The sequence below is a fragment of the Phoca vitulina genome, unplaced genomic scaffold (assembly GCF_004348235.1).
Source record: "Phoca vitulina isolate PV1807 unplaced genomic scaffold, GSC_HSeal_1.0 scaffold5, whole genome shotgun sequence".
Taxonomy (NCBI): Eukaryota; Metazoa; Chordata; class Mammalia; order Carnivora; family Phocidae; genus Phoca; species Phoca vitulina.
Window position 1 is genome coordinate 71368615 of NW_022589708.1, and position 19676 is coordinate 71388290.

General features: G+C 42.8%; 1 protein-coding gene and 1 non-coding gene across 10 annotated transcripts in view; both read right to left on the reverse strand.

Annotated features, from left to right (window-relative positions):
- The window catches only part of MTUS2 (microtubule associated scaffold protein 2), a 590108-nt gene that overhangs the window by 57791 nt on the left and 512641 nt on the right, over positions 1 to 19676 (reverse strand). For all 9 annotated transcript variants that reach the window (XM_032403269.1, XM_032403268.1, XM_032403271.1 and 6 more), the window contains one exon: positions 9344 to 9410. In XM_032403269.1, the coding sequence (XP_032259160.1) occupies positions 9344 to 9410 (67 nt within the window). The remainder of the gene's footprint in view (positions 1 to 9343; positions 9411 to 19676) is intronic.
- On the reverse strand, positions 11528 to 11627 carry LOC116631821. Its single transcript, XR_004299273.1, has one exon. It is a non-coding gene; the product is annotated as a U6 spliceosomal RNA (small nuclear RNA).

Genomic DNA, 19676 nt, shown 5'->3' on the forward strand with positions numbered 1-19676 from the left:
TAGAAACTAAAATGACTTTATGAAATTACATTTACTGGAATAAAATCTAATCATGGCAGTTGACATCACTGATTTGAATTTTTCCCAGCTCAGAACTAATATCATTTCCCTATAGGAGGGGCATGCAATTCCAGAACCCAGCCATGCTGAGTGGTCAATCTTGCAAAGAAAGCAGTATATTTGAAGCTCTGCTGTCATGCTCAAGTTTCTGACAGGAGACTAAACCTACTAGATCAAACCTTCTTTCAAATAACACTACTCACCTCCTCGCCAGAGAGCCTAGGACAGTGAGAGTACACTCTGGGTCTCTCCCATGTTGTCCAGTGAATTTAATATGATATCAACTCTGCAATTCAGAGAGAATTTTGCATCCCAAGGATTTTGATATATGGCATTTTTATTTTCATTCAGTTCAATATATTTTCTAATTGACCTGTGGTTTCCTCTTTGACCTGTGTGTTATTTAGAAGTATGCCATTTAATTTCTAAATGTTTGGAGTTTTCCCAGATATTTTCAGGTTACTGATTTATAGTCTATTTCTGCTATAGTCCAAAACACTTAGTATGATTTCAATTCTTTTATATTTGTTGAGGTTTCTTTTATGGCCCAGAATATGTTCTATGTTGCTCAATGTTCCATGTGTGTTTGGAAAGAATGCATGTTCTGCTTGTTGGATGGAATGTTGTATTAAGGTCAATTAGGTCAATTGGTTGATAGTGTTGTTCAGGTCTTCTGTATCCCTACTGATTTTCTTCCTGCTTGTTCTAACGATACTGAGAGAAGAGGGAAGTCTCCAAACTTAATTGTGGATTTGTCTATCTCTCCTTTCAGTTCTATCGGTTTTTGTTGCATGTTATTTGAAACTCTATTGTTAGTTACATAGGTATTTACTATTGTTATATCTTCTTGGTGAGCTGACTCCTTCATCACTAACTTTTGGTAATATTGCTGGTCTGATGGTTACTTTGCATGATATTAACATAGACACTCCAATTCTTGATTGGTGTTACAACAGCATCTCTTTTTCCCATCCTTTTAGTTTTAGGTTATTTATGTCTTTATATTTGAAGTGGGTTTCTTTTAAGCAGCACATAGCTGTGCTTTACTTTTTTTTAATCCAATCTGACAAAACTGTCTTTTAATTGGTGTGCTTAGAAGAGATATTTTTATAAATCGGAAAATGTGCATTATATTTTTGTGATCCCAAGATTATTTTTTCTGAGATATCTTCTTGGTTTTGCATTTTGACTCAGGTTTTTTAAAGCTGTGAAAGGAAGGAAGACAGAATCCAATCTGACATTTAAGGGAACTATAACACACTGAGCCCCCACTATTCTGCCAAACACTCTGCTAGATCCTTTGCTCTCAATCGCCTAGGACCATTAGTCCTGTGGCAGGACTATTCCCTCCAACTCAATGATGGAGGCAATCAGGGCCCCATAGCATAGGCTGCTAACAGTCCCCAATACATATTCTCCCCTTCTTTCTAGTAATAAAATAATTCACCAAGGTCACCAAGGGAAAAAAAAAAGCACATTTCCCAGTCTCTGTTGTGGCAAGGTTTGCCTTGGAACTTAGTTCTGGCCAATGAGATAAAAACTGAAGTATAGATCCTGGAAACTTTCCCGCAAAGAGAGCTGACCCACTTTCTCTGTTTCTTTGTTCATCCCTTCCTCCATCCTACTACCTGGAATAGAGATATGATGATAGAAGCACCAGCTGCCACACTGGGCCATGAGGAAAATGGCCACAGTCTTGGGGTGGTAGAACAGTGAGCTGTAAGAGGCCTGGGTCCCCTGGGGACTTTGTAGCGCAAAACCGTACCTGTCCGGGGGTGCTTACCTCCTGACTTTTACATGAGAGAAATAAACATCTACCTTGATGAAGCTACCATTTTGGGAGGAGTTTGTTAATTTGTTCTGCACTCAATCCTAATGGCTATAGCCTAGGGCCAATTACCACCACACTGTTATATACCTACACTGTAATTCGTGTTTTGACAGATTCATACTAACATCTCTTATGGTTTTGTGGGAAAGTCATATAGAATTGGGAGAAGCAGCTATTTTACTTTATCTGATTTTTCAATTTACTAAATTAAAAATTACCAAAAACAAAAAGGTGGTGGGGGTGGGGAAGCCATGGTAAGCTTACACACTGTATGTTAGAATTCCAGAACCTGACTCTGCCCAAACCAGCCGTATATAGTTAGAAGTCAATTAATTAATCCTTCTAAACCTCTAGTTCCTATAAAATAAAGATACCAACACCTACTTCACTGAGTTGTCTGAAGAAATAAATAAGACATATCAAATAACAGAGCTTGCTAAGTACAAGCACTATGTAAAGACAAAGTCCTGTGATCATAAAGCTGGGAGACATTTCATATATAACCTTGAAGGGTAAAATTGTCTCACAAACACACTTCCAGTGGTGTGTATATATATGTGTGTGTTGCTAGTTATAAATGACAATAAACTGAAAAATGTACTCTAGTTAGGAACTTAAGAAACTTAGGAGCATAATAACACCTCAGTGCTTACGGTCACAAACTTAGATTTCTATATACCTTTATATCAAAGCTCTCACAATTCTTTAATATCTCCTTTTTTGTATTATATTATATTCAGGTATTTTTTTTTTTTTTGCTTTGTTTCAATAAGCTGACTTCAATCAAAATGTGGATTTAATAATTTAGCTTTCTGTATAATACCTTAGAAACTTAGCCAGAATGATTGTTTTGTTCAACAGCGCTTGCTGTTTTAAAACTGTATTTCATGTTAAGTGTTTTTAAAGTGTTTAAGAGAGATAAGAAAGCAAAGTCCATCTTAAGTCTGAAGCTGGCAGAAAGATAAAACCTGTGTGCCTAGCTCGGGATGGGGACAGCTAGAACAGACCTTGTAACAGGTCAAGAGAGGAGGATCTAAGAGAAGGTGATGGAAGACACACCGGAAGCAGAAAGCGGCTTTGTCCATCAGCATTAGGGGCCGGGGGCAGTGGCAGGTAAATAAAGTGGAAGGAGGGCAGCGAGGGTGATAGAGAGCTTTGAAGATGAGAGGCAATTTCACACCAAATCAGCAAGTCACAGCTTTGAGCAGACCCGAGGCAGGAATCTGGGGGAAGGTGTGCAGTGGGGTTAGTGTTGGTCCACCTTGAACCTGCAGGACTTCTGGACTGGATGAGAGAGCATCAGTGGACCTGCGAGTGTGAGCCAGAAGGCTCAGTTTAAAGCCAGCTATGCATGGCATATGTTTTTTCCTATCTGGTGGAGCTCATCTAATTCATATATGTTTTTAAATAATTCACACTTTTTTTAAGGTTCAGGTTTCCTTGCAGGAGAGAGGACCATAAATATCCACCCAATGGTGGTCAGCAACTTGAAGCATAAGATCTCGAAAGAAAATAATCTGCGTCTAAGAAGAACAGCTTATAAATCTATTTCAGCATTTACAAATATAAGCATGACCCTTCAATTATTCATTATTTGACTTCCAAATTTGGAGAACACCACTCTATCTAAAAATTGAGGCTTATATTTTAAGAACTACATTTTCTGGGAATTTAAAAAAAAGTGATTAAAAAATCAAATATTATATCTATTTCTAGCCTCTTTGCTCCTCCTCCCCTGGATGTGGTGCTGGATTCTGGTCCCCTGGAGATCTAAAATGCCCTTCATCCCACAATTACTATAGCTTGGCTCTTCCAAGGACAGACCCAATTAAGGTCAACTCCAAACACAAGGTAAGAGCCATCGTCCCTTAAGGATGACTTGAGGATGAGAGGCTTTCAAGAGGAGGATGACCTGAGATCCTTGTTTCCACACAGGATATTACACAGATGATAGCAATTTTAGCTACTCTACAGGGACTCAACTCCTAGACCACAAAATGTTCCATCCCAAGCTGCACTCTGGTACATAACTGGGTGTTATGTGTTTCTTCTCAGGTGTGTGTGTGTGTGTGTGTGTGTGAGAAAGAGAGAGAGAGAGGAGATGCGGAGAGAGAGAAGGAGGTGGGGAAGGGAAGGAGGGAGAGGGGAGAGAGAAATATTGATGGAATTTCCTCTTTATAAGGCAACCCTCGCTAGACTGCGATTAAATTCACCATAATCTTTTACCTCGATTTATAGAATAAATATCAAGGATCTTTCACATACAGATGAGTTTAGAATAAACGTGAAATTCTGTCAAAATGATTCGTCCACACTTTGAGAATATATTCCCAAGAAAATGGCATGAGGAAAAAAGTAATTTGCATAACACTGCAAATAATAGCAAAAAATGGGGAAAATCTAAGTGCTCCAAGGAGAGGTGTAGCTTATTCTAGTTTATCAGCATGATTAAGTGTTTTATAACTATTAAATGATAACTGTGGGAAGTTGTGGGGTTTTTTTTTTTTGATACATGGAGAGAGGAAACAAACAGACTTTCTCTTTCCGTAGGTGAGTAGAATGGGCCAGGCCTGTGCTCTGGACATTCATTGGGGCAGCAGGTTTCAGTAGGTGCTCAATAATTGTGCTCTTTCCCTTCCTATAGGCATCTATCCAAATCTCAGTCATCCTGCAAAGTCCATTTCAGACAGCCCCTTCTCCATGGAGCTTTGACTGTAAGCTCCTTGAGGACACGAGTGAGTCTTAGTTACCATTGACCGGTATATAGTGCTAGGTCACAGCTAGCCCACATGTCGCTTTGTGCAAATCAGAAAAAAGTGCTCCTTCCTCTGGGTGGCAGTGGCCCCATGCCCGCTCACAGGGCTTGGTGAGTGGCTGCATTGTGGATGTATGTCATTCTCTACTAAGAGGGATGCCCCACTGCAGGGTACAAACAACCCCAACATCCATGGTGACCCTGCCTAGCCTGTGCCTCAGACATACTAGGTGTTCAATAAATATTTGTTGAATGAATGAATGGACTGAGATTAAGGTGAACAGTTTTTCTTCTGGGTGCTTCTTGCAGATGTTCCAGTTTTAACCAAGATCTTTGACCAAGTCCCAGTTTACCAATCTTTAAAATGTGGTGACTAGGCCACAGTCCTTAAGATCTGGAGCAGCACCAGCTCGGAAACACTATGACTGTGCTGTTCTCTACAAAGTGCTCAGGACCCTGATAAATGAACGGATCATTCTCCATAACTGGCTAGCACCTTGCCTAGGTGGGCTATAATCATAACTGGTCTCTGTCCCTGGTTCTTGGCAGAGCTCCTAAAAGCCTTTGAATTTCCAGAGTGAGAGGAGTATCTTTTATTCATCATGAGTCCTTCTAATCACACCTAAACTTACGCTAATAAGGTGACTAAGGTTGGAACCCCTGCACAGCCTCAGGATGGGGCTGGTCAGGAAAGACAAGGTGATTTGAGCCCCACTCACTGACCACCAGGGAGAAGGGAAGCTGGAGACTGGGTTATAAACACCCTTGAACAGAGGATCGCGAGAGCTTCCAGGTTGGGGAACACATCAAGGAGCTAGCAGAGTAACCCATCTGGAGAGTACACGGAAGCTCCTGGACCCCCTAGCCCCGTGCCCCAAATACTCATCCTATGGAAGTCTTACATTTGGCTGTTCTTGAGTTGCATCCCTTCTAATGCATGCAAGTCAAGTGTTTTTCTGAGTTCTGTAAGTCATTCTGGTGATTTACTGGACCTGCGAAGGGGGTTGTGGGAACCCCTGGATTTGAAGCCAGTTGTTTAGAAGTACAGGTGACTCTGGAGTGTGTGACCAGCATCTGAAGTGGGGTAAGACTTGTGAGACTGGTCCTTAGCCTGTGGGGTCTGCCCTAACTCTGGACGGCTAGTGTTAGAATTGAATTCAGTTGTTGCGCACTTTGCTGGTATTGGAAGCTTGGTTGTTCTCGTGGAAAAATCTCCCACACACCTGATGTCAGAAAACATCACTCATTAGGAGATGTTCTCCAAGTTTACTTGTAAATCAACTGCCAGCAAATTCTACTTAAAAACTATTATAATCAGGATTCTCCATCAATGTGGGATAACACATATCAAAATCTCTGATCGGGGCACTATTCAAAATATACACCTTCTAGAAGATTCTGTTGTAGCTCCACCAGACATGTCACGATTGGGAATGTATTGTAAATATGAAGTGTGTCAGCAAACACACCAGGGGATTAGTTTCTGTGGTTGGTGCCCGAAAGCCCATCTAACTTAGCCGGGAGGGGACTCAAGAGACCAACAGCCCTAGCCTGACGGGCCAAGGTGAAGAAAGGAGGAGGATATTCCTTTCCTTTTTCTGGGACTCGGGCCAACTCTATGTATAATTTCAGAGCAGGTGGAATTTGTCCTCTGCATCTTTCCTTTCTGTACCCTTTCCCCTCCCACCTAGGCTTCTCTCCCTAGGCTCTCCTGCTGCCCAAAGCCCTCCACTGGGGGACCTCACCCTCCCAGGACTACCCCCAAATTCCCTACAGCCCCTCCTCTTGTCCCTGACCCAAATCAAAATCCCCATTCTACAATGTAGTTCATTGGTTCTCAAATTTCACTGTACTTCACAAACATCTGGGAATTAAAAAAAAAAACAAAAACCTAGGCCCCATTCTCAAATATTTTGATTCTGTTGCCCTAGAGGTCTTGGGAACCGTTATTTTAAAAAGCATTGCAGGTGATTCTAATATGCACGAGGGCTGAGAACCCCCAGTTAAGGTGATTCTGGCTAGATACTAAAAGCTTTGCATTTATTCCCACCAAGGATGTAAACAACTGATGTGTGCTTATGAGGAGATACTGGTGGAATTCGGGGCTTGAATACAAGTTTGAGCGGTAATTTTTAGATTTGTGGCACAGGCCAGCCCTGTTTTGGGATCTGCGCTTAAGTGCTCCTAAACTATTCTGATTGTTTGCAGCTTCTCCCTCTTCCATGTCTGAATTCACAACATGTGGAAGTTCCAGCTCCCCCTCCTTCCCCCCTGCTGCCCCCATGGCCCCTCATGACTCCCCGCTCCAGTGGCCCCCATCTGACTCTGCTGACAGGGGTCTAAATAAGGGTAGGGCTGCTGGTAAGGAGATAGGGTTGCTCATCTCTCTTTCTAGATGATCATTCCAAAGTCAGCTTTCTACGCTTCATTCTCTTCTCCCTTCAGGGGTGTTCTTTGCTGGCCAAGATCGGAGAAGTCCCGGACTTTAGAGTTAAGAGTAGATCTCCACAGTGCACCGTCCGCCTTCTCTCACAAACGCAGGCTCGGCAGCGGCTCAGGAGGTGTGCCAAAGCATGCACTGGGCTGCCTGCTGGCTGGAAGGGTCCAGGCCCTGACGCCGCCAAGGCTTCTGCACCCGCCGCCTCACCCCACAGCTGATTCATTTGGCAGATGATTTCTGATTCTATTCTTAGCACTAATGCAGACATCAAGTAAGACCAAATACAAAACTCAGTGTAATCCTTGCATGGTTCCTGCTGCCTTCAGAAGCTTCAGGAAAGGACAGAGGGAAGTGGCACTGGATTTGCACACCCTATCTGGTTGGGTCAGGGTGCACACCCCAGATCCAAAGCTTATCCATGGGGGTGCAGACATCCCTCGGGGGAGGAATTCAGGCGACAATGGAAGACTTTGTCCTCTATTTTCAGATTTAAGCTGCTACACCCCTAACAGGAGAAGCTCCTTTACAGGTTGCTTTATCAGCAGTACCCTCTTTAATCGACTTTCCTTTTTAGGAAGGGGAACCTGAGGGACAGAGCGGTCAGCCAACTTGCTCTACCTGAACTTGGGTCATTGGCCTGCAAAGCTCATGCTCAGAACCACTAAGTCTCAGAACAATCTACAAACTCAACCATTTCGAGAAACACGCCCACTTCGTGGCCCTTGGCTTCCCGGGAGCCCCTCTCAGAAACTCCGCCATTGCGGTTCCTGGCAGGCCTCCCTCAGAAAACCTACATCTGGGCTCAGGCACTGGGGCCCCTCGTCAGGGGATGGCCAGGGGCTGGGGCCCCTGCAGCTGGGGCAGACTCGCTGCTCGGGGTCACACACAGGCGAGGCTGGGAAGGAGGAACAGTTCTTTATGGCTTTCCCACAGGGGCCTGCTCTCCCTAGAGGGGAGAAAAGCCCACTGTTGACCTACCTCAATGACAAAAGAAGTCACAAAACTCACAGTGAAGAAAAAACCCTCAATTTTAAAAAAGGGAAAAAATAGAGGGGAGGGGAAACGACATTCGGAAATCACTATGGGGTCCACTGCACATCCTCAGGCCCGTGTTCCCCAGGGAAGTCTGGTCTTCAGATTCAAGGCCTATTTGCATGGCTGGCCTGAAGGAAAAGGTGCAGTGCCACCTGCCAAGAATGGCTGGGACTGTTCAAGGCCCTTCACTCGTGAAGGGAGCCACACCTGCACTTGGCGGGCTGCCTGCAGGGCCACACGGGATGGAGGTGAAGTGCTCTCTGTAAAGAGAAGAGAACAGGCCAAGGGGAAAAGGCCATGCTAATTTCACCTTTGCGGACTGATTCCTGGGGAAGCAGAGGAACAGAACCCCAAGAGACAAATGGGATCAAGAAATTGGAACATGGAGGGGCACCTGGGTGGCTGTCTGTTGAGCGTCTGTCTGCCTTTGGCTCAGATCATGATCCCAGGGTCCTGGGATCGAGCGCTGCATTAGGCTCATGGCTCAGCAGGGAGTCTGCTTCTCCCTCTGCCTGCCGCTCTGCCTACTTGTGCTCTCTCTCACTGTCAAATAAAGAAATACAATCTTAAAAAAAAAAAAAAAGAAATTGGAACATGGAAAATACTTGGTCTGATCTTTGGTTTAGAGGTGAAAGCCCATCCATCTCTCGGACACCCCCGGTCTGGGGATCATCGTATCTTCTGCAAGGTCTCTTATGGTTCAGAGTGAGCTATACCATGAACCAGCCAAGGACTAGGAGTTTCGACGTAACCCTAGCATGCTTAACCCATCCAGGCTTATGTTTCTGATCTCATTCTATATCATAGAGTGTTTCATGGCAAGGTATACGGCAGCAGGAAGCCTTGGAATATGTGCAGAGATAGATTGCAGAGAGCGCCCTGCAGCACCCTGCTTCCTTTGGAGCTCTGCCTGTCCCAGGGGGACCTAGGCGGAGGGGTGCTGGTCACAGCACACCACGCAGACGGATGTGTGTGCTGCCATCTGTGAAGAACAGAATCGAGGCCAGATTAGTTCCACCGTGATGTTATGAAGCTTTCTAACAACAGAGATGTAAAAATTATGGCTCCCTACAAGGCTTCAGTCACCCACCACTGTGCTGGGGAAGACACTTCATTTTTCCAGGCAGCCTTGCCTTGGAGGCATAATTGCTTTTGTTACACACATTCATAGGTATCAGGAAAAGACAGTCTTTATGTTCCTCATTGTCAATGCCCTACTTACCAACTTCATCCCTGATGTTTGCAAGTTCGATTGACAGCTCTTTTTCTTTCACAAGGGCACTTTCATTCTGCAAAAACAAAATGGATACCGAGAGTCCCCTAGTTTTATGCTAGATAAGCACTTTCACATGTTTAATTAATGAATCATATTAAGCAAATATTTATAAGTCTAGCCCTTAAGGAGATAATTTTCTCATTATATAAGCATAGAAAAAAATCACAAAGCAGAGTCTGACTCATTCATTTATATCACATTCAAATCGCAAAGCTTGCAATGTAATAATAATACCCCTTGTTGTGCTTTTCTCTGTATTGTTCTCTGGTATACATCGTCCTACAATACTTCCTTGCGTGCCTATGCCCTGCACAGTAATGCCCTGGTGGGTATTATTATACACTGTTAATCATTATCACTAGTAGGAGATTTTTGACCATGAAGACATCCATGCCATATTTCTCCGAGGCGCAAGTACTTATTTTTCCCACTGTCCCCTTACACTTAACACTTTCGTCCATACATCCATGGTTGGCTACCTAATAAATACTGAACAGAAAATTTAACATGAAACATTTTTTTTCGTAAGGAGACCAACACCAAAATTTAAAGTTTCCAAGTTTTTTGTTGCACTGTCTGCATCACTAGAAGGAACAAGAGGAAAAGTCCCATTTGAAATGTTCTTCAGTGCAAAGAAACGCCATTTGTAATTAAATGACTGCTAAGTTGTTTTCAGATCATATGTCTTCCCTCACATAAAACAGGAGTACCTGAAAATATGCTGAATTTGTAATCTGGGTTACAGAGTCACCAGAAATAGTGACATGAGTTATGCTTTCACTGTTACTAATAATAACGAGGGAAGGTGCGCTATATAAATCCTCTTCACGTTAGAGATACTAAAAATGCAGGCCTTCACAGAAAGTCTCTTCCTTCTATAGAATGTACTCCCAGAGCAAACATTTCTCAAAAGGGACCTGAAGCTAAAATGTGTACCAGATACCTAGCATGAATATCATCAGGGTCTTGTGAATGTTCTTTCTTTCTTAACCTCCTTTGACTCCGATTGCAGCACCTCCAAAGAACCCGTATCCAATGTAAATCAGCAGCTGGTACAATCTTGTGTCTTTGGCTGCTACGTGTACATCTGGGTAACACGTGTGCTACTTTGGGTCGAGGGGACGGACGGTCCCAGGTCATCCAAAGGGTGTTTGCTATGCAATGTCATAATTTCATAATACCTAAGTAAAACTCTATTTGTATAATAGAATGAGAGCTATTTTAGTCACAGGCATCAAAGCTTCTTAGCTCCTGGTTTTTTTAAAGAATAATGTACCAATAATATACCCTTTGAGGCACAGGGGATTCCCATTTTATTCACTAAGCCTCACTCCTTCCATCCCAGCCCACAGCATCTTTGCCTTTCCTGAACTTGAAGGCTAGCAATCACACCTGAGAGTAGGTATTTCCTAATCACTCAGCGATGCTGCCTCTGTGTCATGCCCAGGGCACAGGGTTATTATGAGGGTTGAAGAAATTAATGTATGCAAAGTAGTTAGAAGGTTGCCTGACACTTAGCAAGCTCTAATATAAATGTTAGTTGTTATTGTAACTCTGTTGCTTTCCTTTCATTTCATTTGCAACTGGATAACATCCTACAGATACTAGGGGCTTCTCCATATTAAGGATCTAAATGTGTTTAGAATTGGCGTATTCTTATGCTCTGTTTTTTTGTTTTGTTTTGCTTTTTAAAATACCTTCTTGGGGTGCCTAGGTGGCTCAGTCGGTTAAGCATCTAACTCTTGATTTCGGCTCAGGTCATGATCTCAGGGTCCTGGGATCAAGCCCTGAGTGGGGCTCTACGCTCAGGGCAGAGTCTGCTTGTCCCTCTCCCTTTTGCTCCTCCCCCAACTCGTGCTCTCGCTCTCAAATAAAAACAAAACAAAACAAAACAAAACAAAACAAAACAAAAACCTTCTTGGCTCTGCCCTGATTCTATTCTAAGTTTGAAGTCTGGTTAACAGGGAAAGAGTTCAATCAGACAGACCACAGGGATTTTCTATGTTTGTTCTAACACAGCATAATGTGGCCGGCTGACTTTCAACTTGTTCCTACAAATTAAGAAAATCTGGTATTCCAGAGAGGGTACATTTCAGTATTTACCCTGAAATAATATATATATATATATTTTCGAATATGGAATGCGTACTGATTTGCATGTCATCCTTGCTCAGGGGCCATGCTAATCTTCTCTGTACCTGAAATAATCTTGAACTAGTGGAAAAATTAACTTGTTTCTAGTATCAAGAATAATTTTTGGGGATGTCTAGATGGCTCAGGTGGTAGAGGATACAACTCTTGACCTTGGGGTTGTGAGTTCAGGCCCCATGGTGGGTATAGAGATTACTTAAAAAAAATAAAATCTTAAAAAAAAGAGTAATTTTTAATCCTCAGTTCCTAAGCACAGCCAGAGAACAGAAATAAAGCTGACCCTTGAACAACATGGGTTTGAACTATGTGGGTCCCCTTTTCCACTTGAATTTTTTCTGATAAATAGAGTACAGTACTGTACATGTATTTTCTCTTCCTTGTGATTTTTAATTTATTTTCATTTATTTATTTTTGACCTTTTAAAAAAAGATTTATTTATTTATTTGAGAGAGAGAGAGAGAGCATGCATGTACTTGTGTGAGGGGGGGCGGACGGGCACAGGGAGGGGGAGAGAATCCTCAAGCAGACTCCCTGCTGAGTGCAGAGCCCTCACGACCCTGAGATCACGACCTGAGCGGAAATCAAGAGTCGGACACTCAACCAACTGAGCCACCCAGGCGCCCCTTCCTTGTGATTTTTTAAATAGTATTTTCTTTTCCCTAGTTTATTGTTAGAATATTGTATCTAATACATATAACATACAAAATATGTGTTAATCAACTGTTATAGGTAAAGCTTCCGGTCGACAGGGTTATTACTCGTTAAGTTTTTGGGGGGTCAAAAGTTACACAGAGATTTCTGGCTGTGCAGGGGGTCGGTGCCCCTAATCCCTGCGTCCTTCAAGGGTTAACTGTACTGTACTTATCAGTCCCAAAATAGCATTATTGAAGTATTCACAGTGAGAGTGCCGAAAGATACAAAGACTTAGATGAGGTTAGGCAGTGAACAACCAGAACTTAAAATACAACAAACCAACTCTAATTTCTAACGCTCTAATGCGAGCCAACACCTCCCTCAGCTCCCAACAGTAGCACCGCGCCCCCAGCCCACACTCCCCGCAGGGAAGGAAGCCCTGGGTGGATGTTAACAGTGTCCTGCCCAGCGAGCTCCCAAATTATAAGAGATCACTCTACACTTTCCAGCCACAGGAGAATAAGACATTTGGGGAAGGAGTGGCTTAGAGGTCCAGTAAGGAGGACAGGCCTCAGCTGGAGACAGTGCTGATGATGGTAGGGATTGCGGGTGACCTTCAGACTTGAATCACTTTGGTGAAAAGCTAATGCTGGTACTGACAGCCAGGCCTGCTCCACCCATCTTTGCTTTAGGAAAAACACACTGAGGGAATATAAGAAGCAAGAAATAGGCAGGGGACAGGTGGGACTATAGATCCTGCACCCTCTCCATTTTGGGAAGACTGAAAGAAGATAACCCAACCCCACCTGCCTCACCACCCTTTTGCAAGCATAGCCTATAATACCAACCAGTTTCAAACTATAGTCATCAAATAGCATACTAAGGAAGGATGATCAGCTGCCAAAGATTAGCAACAAACCTGAAGACGTAAATGTCAAGGAGAACAACTAAACTCTGGTAAGGTCTGGCTAATTACTACACTAGTATTAGTGTGACCCTTTTCAAACACTTTACCTATGCCAGGCACAGCGCTGGGTAAGCTCTTCACTTCACTTAGTCCTCCAAATGCTGTCAAGTGGGTCCTGGGTTCTAGTTCCCTGTGTGGAGGATGCAACTGGGGCTCCACGGCTCAGCAACCAGCCCCTGCACGACTGGCTAGGAAACAGCGAAGCCGGAGTCCACACCCTTCGCCAAGCACGAACACACGGAGAGAGCCCCTCCTACCCATGCTGATAGAGATAGAGCATCAAGATCCAAGTTGCATGGATCCTCAGATGGGATATGAGCACAGAGTTTTCATACCTAAGTTTGAGAGAGTCAGTGTCAGCTCCTGACTACTTTAAAAAAAAAAAAAATTCCTTGGTTGTATTCACACCCCATCCTACCACTGGAACTAGCAACACGTCTCCATGGTATTGATTTGTTGGTCGCGTGCAAGGACCTAGCTCGTATAGCCTACCGGGGGCTGTAACTTCTGATAGGGTAGCTGTTCAGCTTTCCCCATCAGCTGTCCCTAACCCCTTCTGGTGGCCTGCTAATACATTCCTCCTGAAGATGCAGGCTCAGCCCAGCGCCGCTCGCTCAGGCTAGCCTGTGCGGATTGGCGACAATCTTTTTTTCTTAAGTGCTTGTTTTTGAAATGATACCAACTCTTCTAATTTATGAATTTTCTGCATCAGTGAAGTTACTTTTTGTTTCCTGCAGAATGACGTACTGCTGCCCTGCGATGGAGTGAGTCAACAATGAGGACTGTAGGAACTCCCTTCCTTAAGGCAAGAAGGGAACCTCAAGAAACCTTCCATTCTCTCCACCTGACTCTAAGTTACCCTTCCATCCATCACGGCTCAACAGAGTCCTGCAGTGATCTTGCAAGACCCATAGGTTCTGTTGAATACCCAGGAGGAAGGCCGCCCCAAAGACTCCCTTTGAAAGGATCTCATGCCACTGCTCCCCTTCGCTCCCCAACTTAAGCCAGTGCAGCGTGATGACATGGTGGGATGACTGAAATATGAGCAAGGCCTCCTCCGACGGCCCAGTGTGAGATCAGTGCTTCCCTACATGGGGAATGAGTGGAAAATTCCTAACTGGTGCCAAGCACATGAGCTCCTGCTTTCACTCCAAAGGCCTAAAAATAGAACTCAGTATTAACCATCCAAACTATCCCGGTGATACAGTCCAGAAATCGCCAAGTCCAAAAGGCCATTCCTCTACAATTACTGTTTACTCTATGACAGGCTTAACTGGAAATGGACCCTTGGGGAACATTCATCTAAGCCCCATACCAACAGCTGTGTCTTCTTAGCCACCTCTTTTATTTGGTCACGTACCTCTCTTTCGCACACTGAGTTCTCTATTCTCTTTAGTGTGGTTTGCTGTATTCACAGATGGAATCTGAGATGAGCCCCATAAAACATCCAACTCTCCCCTTCTACCTCTGGCCCCGAACATACCACCACAAGTCTGCTACAGCAAAGCCTACATTTCTTCTCCATATGGATCTCCGTGCTCAAGGTGCCCCCAGACTCTGGGGGGAATGCTGCCTTTAATCTTTCCTAGAGACACCAGGCTGGCAAAGCATACAACCTGCTAATCATTCCACTAGCTTCAAGTAACTGGATGTGTGGCCAAGCCCCAAGCCAGCCTGCCACTCTCTGTTATTTTAATGTGCTTGGTCAATGGGAGTTATCTGTTCAAGTGGCTGATGCTACCCATGTGAACTTGGTGGTAATAGGAAGTGAAAATGCCACTCCTTGTTAGCATTGCCCAGGCAATTCTACACTTGGGCGTCCGCCACCTAAGCAAGCTCCTCCTTGAATCAGAAACCAACAGAACATTCTGCTTCTTATTAAAGCTGAACGTTGGGGGAATCTGAGGTGCCTTCACCCCAACTAGTCAATCCAGGGATAGGGAATTCATACAAAAGAGCACAGATTCACTCAGTGCCTACTACGTACCAGGCGGACATACCAGGCAGGATATTTCCGCCTTCAAGGAGTTGAAGAGTCTCCCAGAGAGTCAGTAAGTGAAGATGCAATTATAAAACAATTCGATAGAACTCAAGCAGGCGGGGCTGTCTCCAGAGAATTCCTGAGCCTGGAGGATGAACACGCAGGAGGAATGTGGGAGCCCCCCAGGCGAAAGCCAGGAGGACCATGACACAAAACAGCACCGGAGGCTATTTCTGGAAACCTGTGTCACCCCTATTATACGGGTCCTTCTCTTTTTCTCCCCTTGTTCCTGCCTCTGGTCTGTGATTCTCCCTGACGGAGTTCTTGATCAGCTACAAGGGGACTGATGGCAAATTCACAAAATTCACTGCAGTTCTGAGTGTTTTGATCAGCTGTCTCTTCCCCACCAGATTTTTCTTTTAAAAAGAGGGATACACACAGACACACACAAACACACACACACACAAACACAAATTAAAAAATATATACATGTAAGCCCACAGACTACCAACTAATTTCTCATTTCTCTTATCTTTTTAGCCTGCCCTGGAGTCAATGCAGATAAAACCAATTCAACTATGCCATCTGGGCCACCTTTTCACGGGCCAAACAAAAGAACCATACAGGGAATTAAATAAGAAATCTATAGAATTCTGCTATTTGAAGAAACTTCCAGATCCTTTTTATTGTGAATTTCTGAAATTCAAAATGATGTACATACACATGAAATTACAAAGAGGTTAAGGAGTTTTTCATTCTTCCCAGAAATAATACTGCTTTTCACCCGTGGCTCCAGGAGTTCAGGTTAGGGTTTAATTCTACACGGCAGAACTTTGTTTTAATAGGGAAATATTTTCTCTTGTATTTCAAAATGAACCAGCCACAAGGTGACATCAACAGAACATATAAGTCTTCAGTGTTGTTTTCATAACACCTTTTGTGAACACTGCATTCATTTTCAATATTAATACTGGGAAGACTGGCCAGATTCATAATACAGCTCTGTGGAAAATTCCTTTGGGAGGTGGACTGACCTTTTGTTTTTCATTTCAGTTATTATGGCTTTAAGGCAGCACTGATGGCCTGCTTTGACTTGGTCAATAAGTATTATTTCTTTCACATATAATTAACACAGGGCACTGTATTTTTCTATCTGCTCTTCTACTCTGCAATAAAATTTAATATAGACTGGTGAAGGGGAAGTATCACTCACATTTAATATTCTTAATTACATGTCAGTGTCTACTTGTGTGAAAAATGAGCAAAACCACATCTTGTTTTAAAAGAAATCAGAAAGTCTCAACTTACGGTGCATTACCCTAGCCTTTTTCCTGTGTATCGGTGATTATGAAACATCTAGCTTCCTAAGACGCAATGCCATACCCCACCTGGATTACTACTCAACAGCTAGAAAGGACAGAGTCTTATGGGGCCCAAGGTGAAGGAATGTGAATCCAGAGAAGTAATGCTGGGAAATTCTGGATCTCAGAGTAAGCAGAAGAAAGGAAAATTAGCCAGTGCCATGATTTTTAATCCATTTATGTATCACTACAGAAGTTTCTTGACCTTCCTGAATTTTATCTTATCACCTTCCCAAATTTATTACTGTCAGGTACCAGATGCCTGGGAAGAACAGTGAGGTGTCTTCTCCAAACCCCAACCCCTACCAGCAATTTAGAGAAAAGGTAAATAAGATCAGCCTTTGCGATTATAACCAACACATATAAGGTTAGGGTGGAGATATGCAAAGTAACCGCCAAGGGGATAGGACAGTACCTAAGCCTGCAAGACAAGGTGCCTTGTAGTAGAGGGAGCAAAAGGAGCTTAGAAGAAGGAGTCACCAAGACAGGTGACAATCATGTAGCCTTCTCAAGTACATTTTCGGCTGGAGGGGTGATGGGACATGGACACGCAGGCTCTGAAGACACTGAATGCCTGAAGACCATAACTTGCTGGCTCAGGTTCCATTCTCATCAAAGCTTCTTACGAAGCTGGACTTTTGACTCTAAAAAGAAATACATGTTTCTCAGGCTTGTTATCATTTATTTGCTTGTCAGTGATATTTCTTATTGTTAAAAAACAAGTTGGCACTCTAGTTTACATCGAGTTTATTTCTCTCAATAACTCAATGCTCCTAAGAATGATCAGCCCTGATCAGCCCTTACCCTCAGGCTAAGGGTAAGGAGTTTCTGTGTGTGCAGAAGTGCTGGCTTGATCCTGCACCACATGAGTCCACAGGTGCAAAAGACTTTGAAATCCATCTGGGTGTCCCAGTGGCCTTCCCTGATCACCCCTTCCTTTTCAAAATACCCATAGAACGAGTCTTTCTACAGATTACCTCTGTGTTCAAAATCCCAAGATTGATTTCTACTGCTTATAACTCAAGTTAAAAAACTTGGGTCTGGCTTTCAGCCTGGACAATATTTCCCCACACTCCCTATGTGCTTGGGTTTCCCGCTGTGTTTATTCTCATCTTTCATCAAACTGGGCTAAAGTACCTTTACTTATGCACTCCTTGCTTAGAATTACATTCTTGCTCCTCACACAGTTCATTAAAACTCCACCCCAGTCCTCCAAGTGCAATTCATGTTCCATTTTTTCCAAGAAACCTTGCCTAAGATTCCAGCATGGATTTCTCCTTTCACTAGATTCCAGAAACAGGTATGGTCAGTACCACATGACTTTCACTTCATTATACTCCAGTCTTGTATTAATGTGTTAATTGCTCCACATGTGTTATTGTTGCCTACCCAGCTTGCAATTTCTCTGGGAAAGATGGAAATACAACCCACCAAAGAACTGGTAAACTCCACAGGGCAGGTTGTGCCCTTCTGAGAATTCTTTGATAGCCCCCATAATAACTGGGCAATAAATCTTGTAAATACTGTAAACCAGCAAGAAATATTGTCAATGAATAGATTTTTTGAAAAGCTGAAGATACATAAAGCACAAACAGCTTTAAAAAACCATTTGTTGGGGCACCTGGGTGGCTCAGTCGGTTGAGCCGCTGCCTTCGGCTCGGGTCATGGTCCCAGGGTCCTGGGATCGAGCCCCGCATCGGGCTCCCTGCTCAGCGGGAAGCCTGCTTCTCCCTCTGCCTCTGCCTGCCTCTCTGCCTACTTGTTCTCTCTCTCTCTCTGTCAAATAAATAAATAAAATCTTTAAAAAAAAAAAAAAAAACCATTTGTTCGTTTAACACATTTGTATTTATTTTATACTTCACACAAGATTCTATAGTTTCTCCCAGTAAATGAATGCTAAATAAGCATCTTTGGGTTTATATTTCTTAGCCCCATCTCTGAAACTATTACTTAAAAGTATCTTTAGTTGTCCTATGACTCTTTTCAGAACATCTCTAAGCTGCACTAATAATTAAAAACGTTTTCACATTTCAAAATTGAGTTCCCAAAATTAAGTTTTTCATTTTGTACCCATATAAAGTTCTGAGGAAATGTTTCTTTCTTCTTTTTTAAGGTTTATTAGGCTGGTCTAAAGGAAGCAAGATTTATCAATAATTTAATCAGGCCTCTTTGAAATGTTGATGCTGGGACTGTTAAAGCAAATTAACAGACTGATGGATTTTACCTTGGGATTCAAAGAAGCTGGAGACTGGAGTGGATCCCATAATACTCTCAGCATCCAACGCCTGGCCCAATAGGTAACCGCTGAACAGACAAATGATTTTGGCGTGCTGCCTGTGAAGGTATCCTTAAAAGCAGTTGACTAAATAAAGCAATGACTTTTTTAATTTTAAAAAAGAAAATCCTCAATTCCTAAAATGAGCACCTATGAATATATAGTTTCAAAACCTCCCCTGGGGATACTGCTCTGAACTATGGCAAAGGAAAGTTAAGACACAAGACACGTGGTGTACACATAATGAGAAAGTTGATAGATGCAGTTTTTAAGTTTTCATCAGCAAAGAATAACTGGTATTAAGTTTGAAGTTTCAAAGTCAAAACATTTAAAAGTTACTTAAACATCACACTGCTGGATGAGAAGACATACTATTTAATTGTCTTCCAAAATCTCCAAATTAAAGAATGACACAGAGATGATTATTTTTAAGAATTTGATTTGAAACAAAAAAGGAGGATGGGTTCACTTTATATTTTCTCAAAGAAGGCCTGCTGATTACAGCTTCTATTTCTAAAATTTTTGTACCATGACGTAGGAATATGAACATTATACTATTGTTGGACATGCAGTAAACCCTTCCCTTTTATTACAACTACCGTGACAAAGCTTCCTTCAATACCTTTTTGTGACCACTTCTCTTGAAAAAGGGCTTAATCGCTTCAATATTGAATTTGCAGATAATTGAGGGCAAATGTCTTTTATTTCTATTTGTTAAAAGCTCATAAATGTGTATATAAATATTTTAGGTCATACTCATGGTAGTAAAAGCAAAACCCATTAAAATAGTTACTCCTATAGGAAAAAAAGTACCCGGTAACTTTTAAAATATCAGTGTAATTTTCCTAGGTCAAAGTTCATAAACAGAACTGATAACGAAGATGTTCCCAAGTGACCTCCTTGTAATGAGT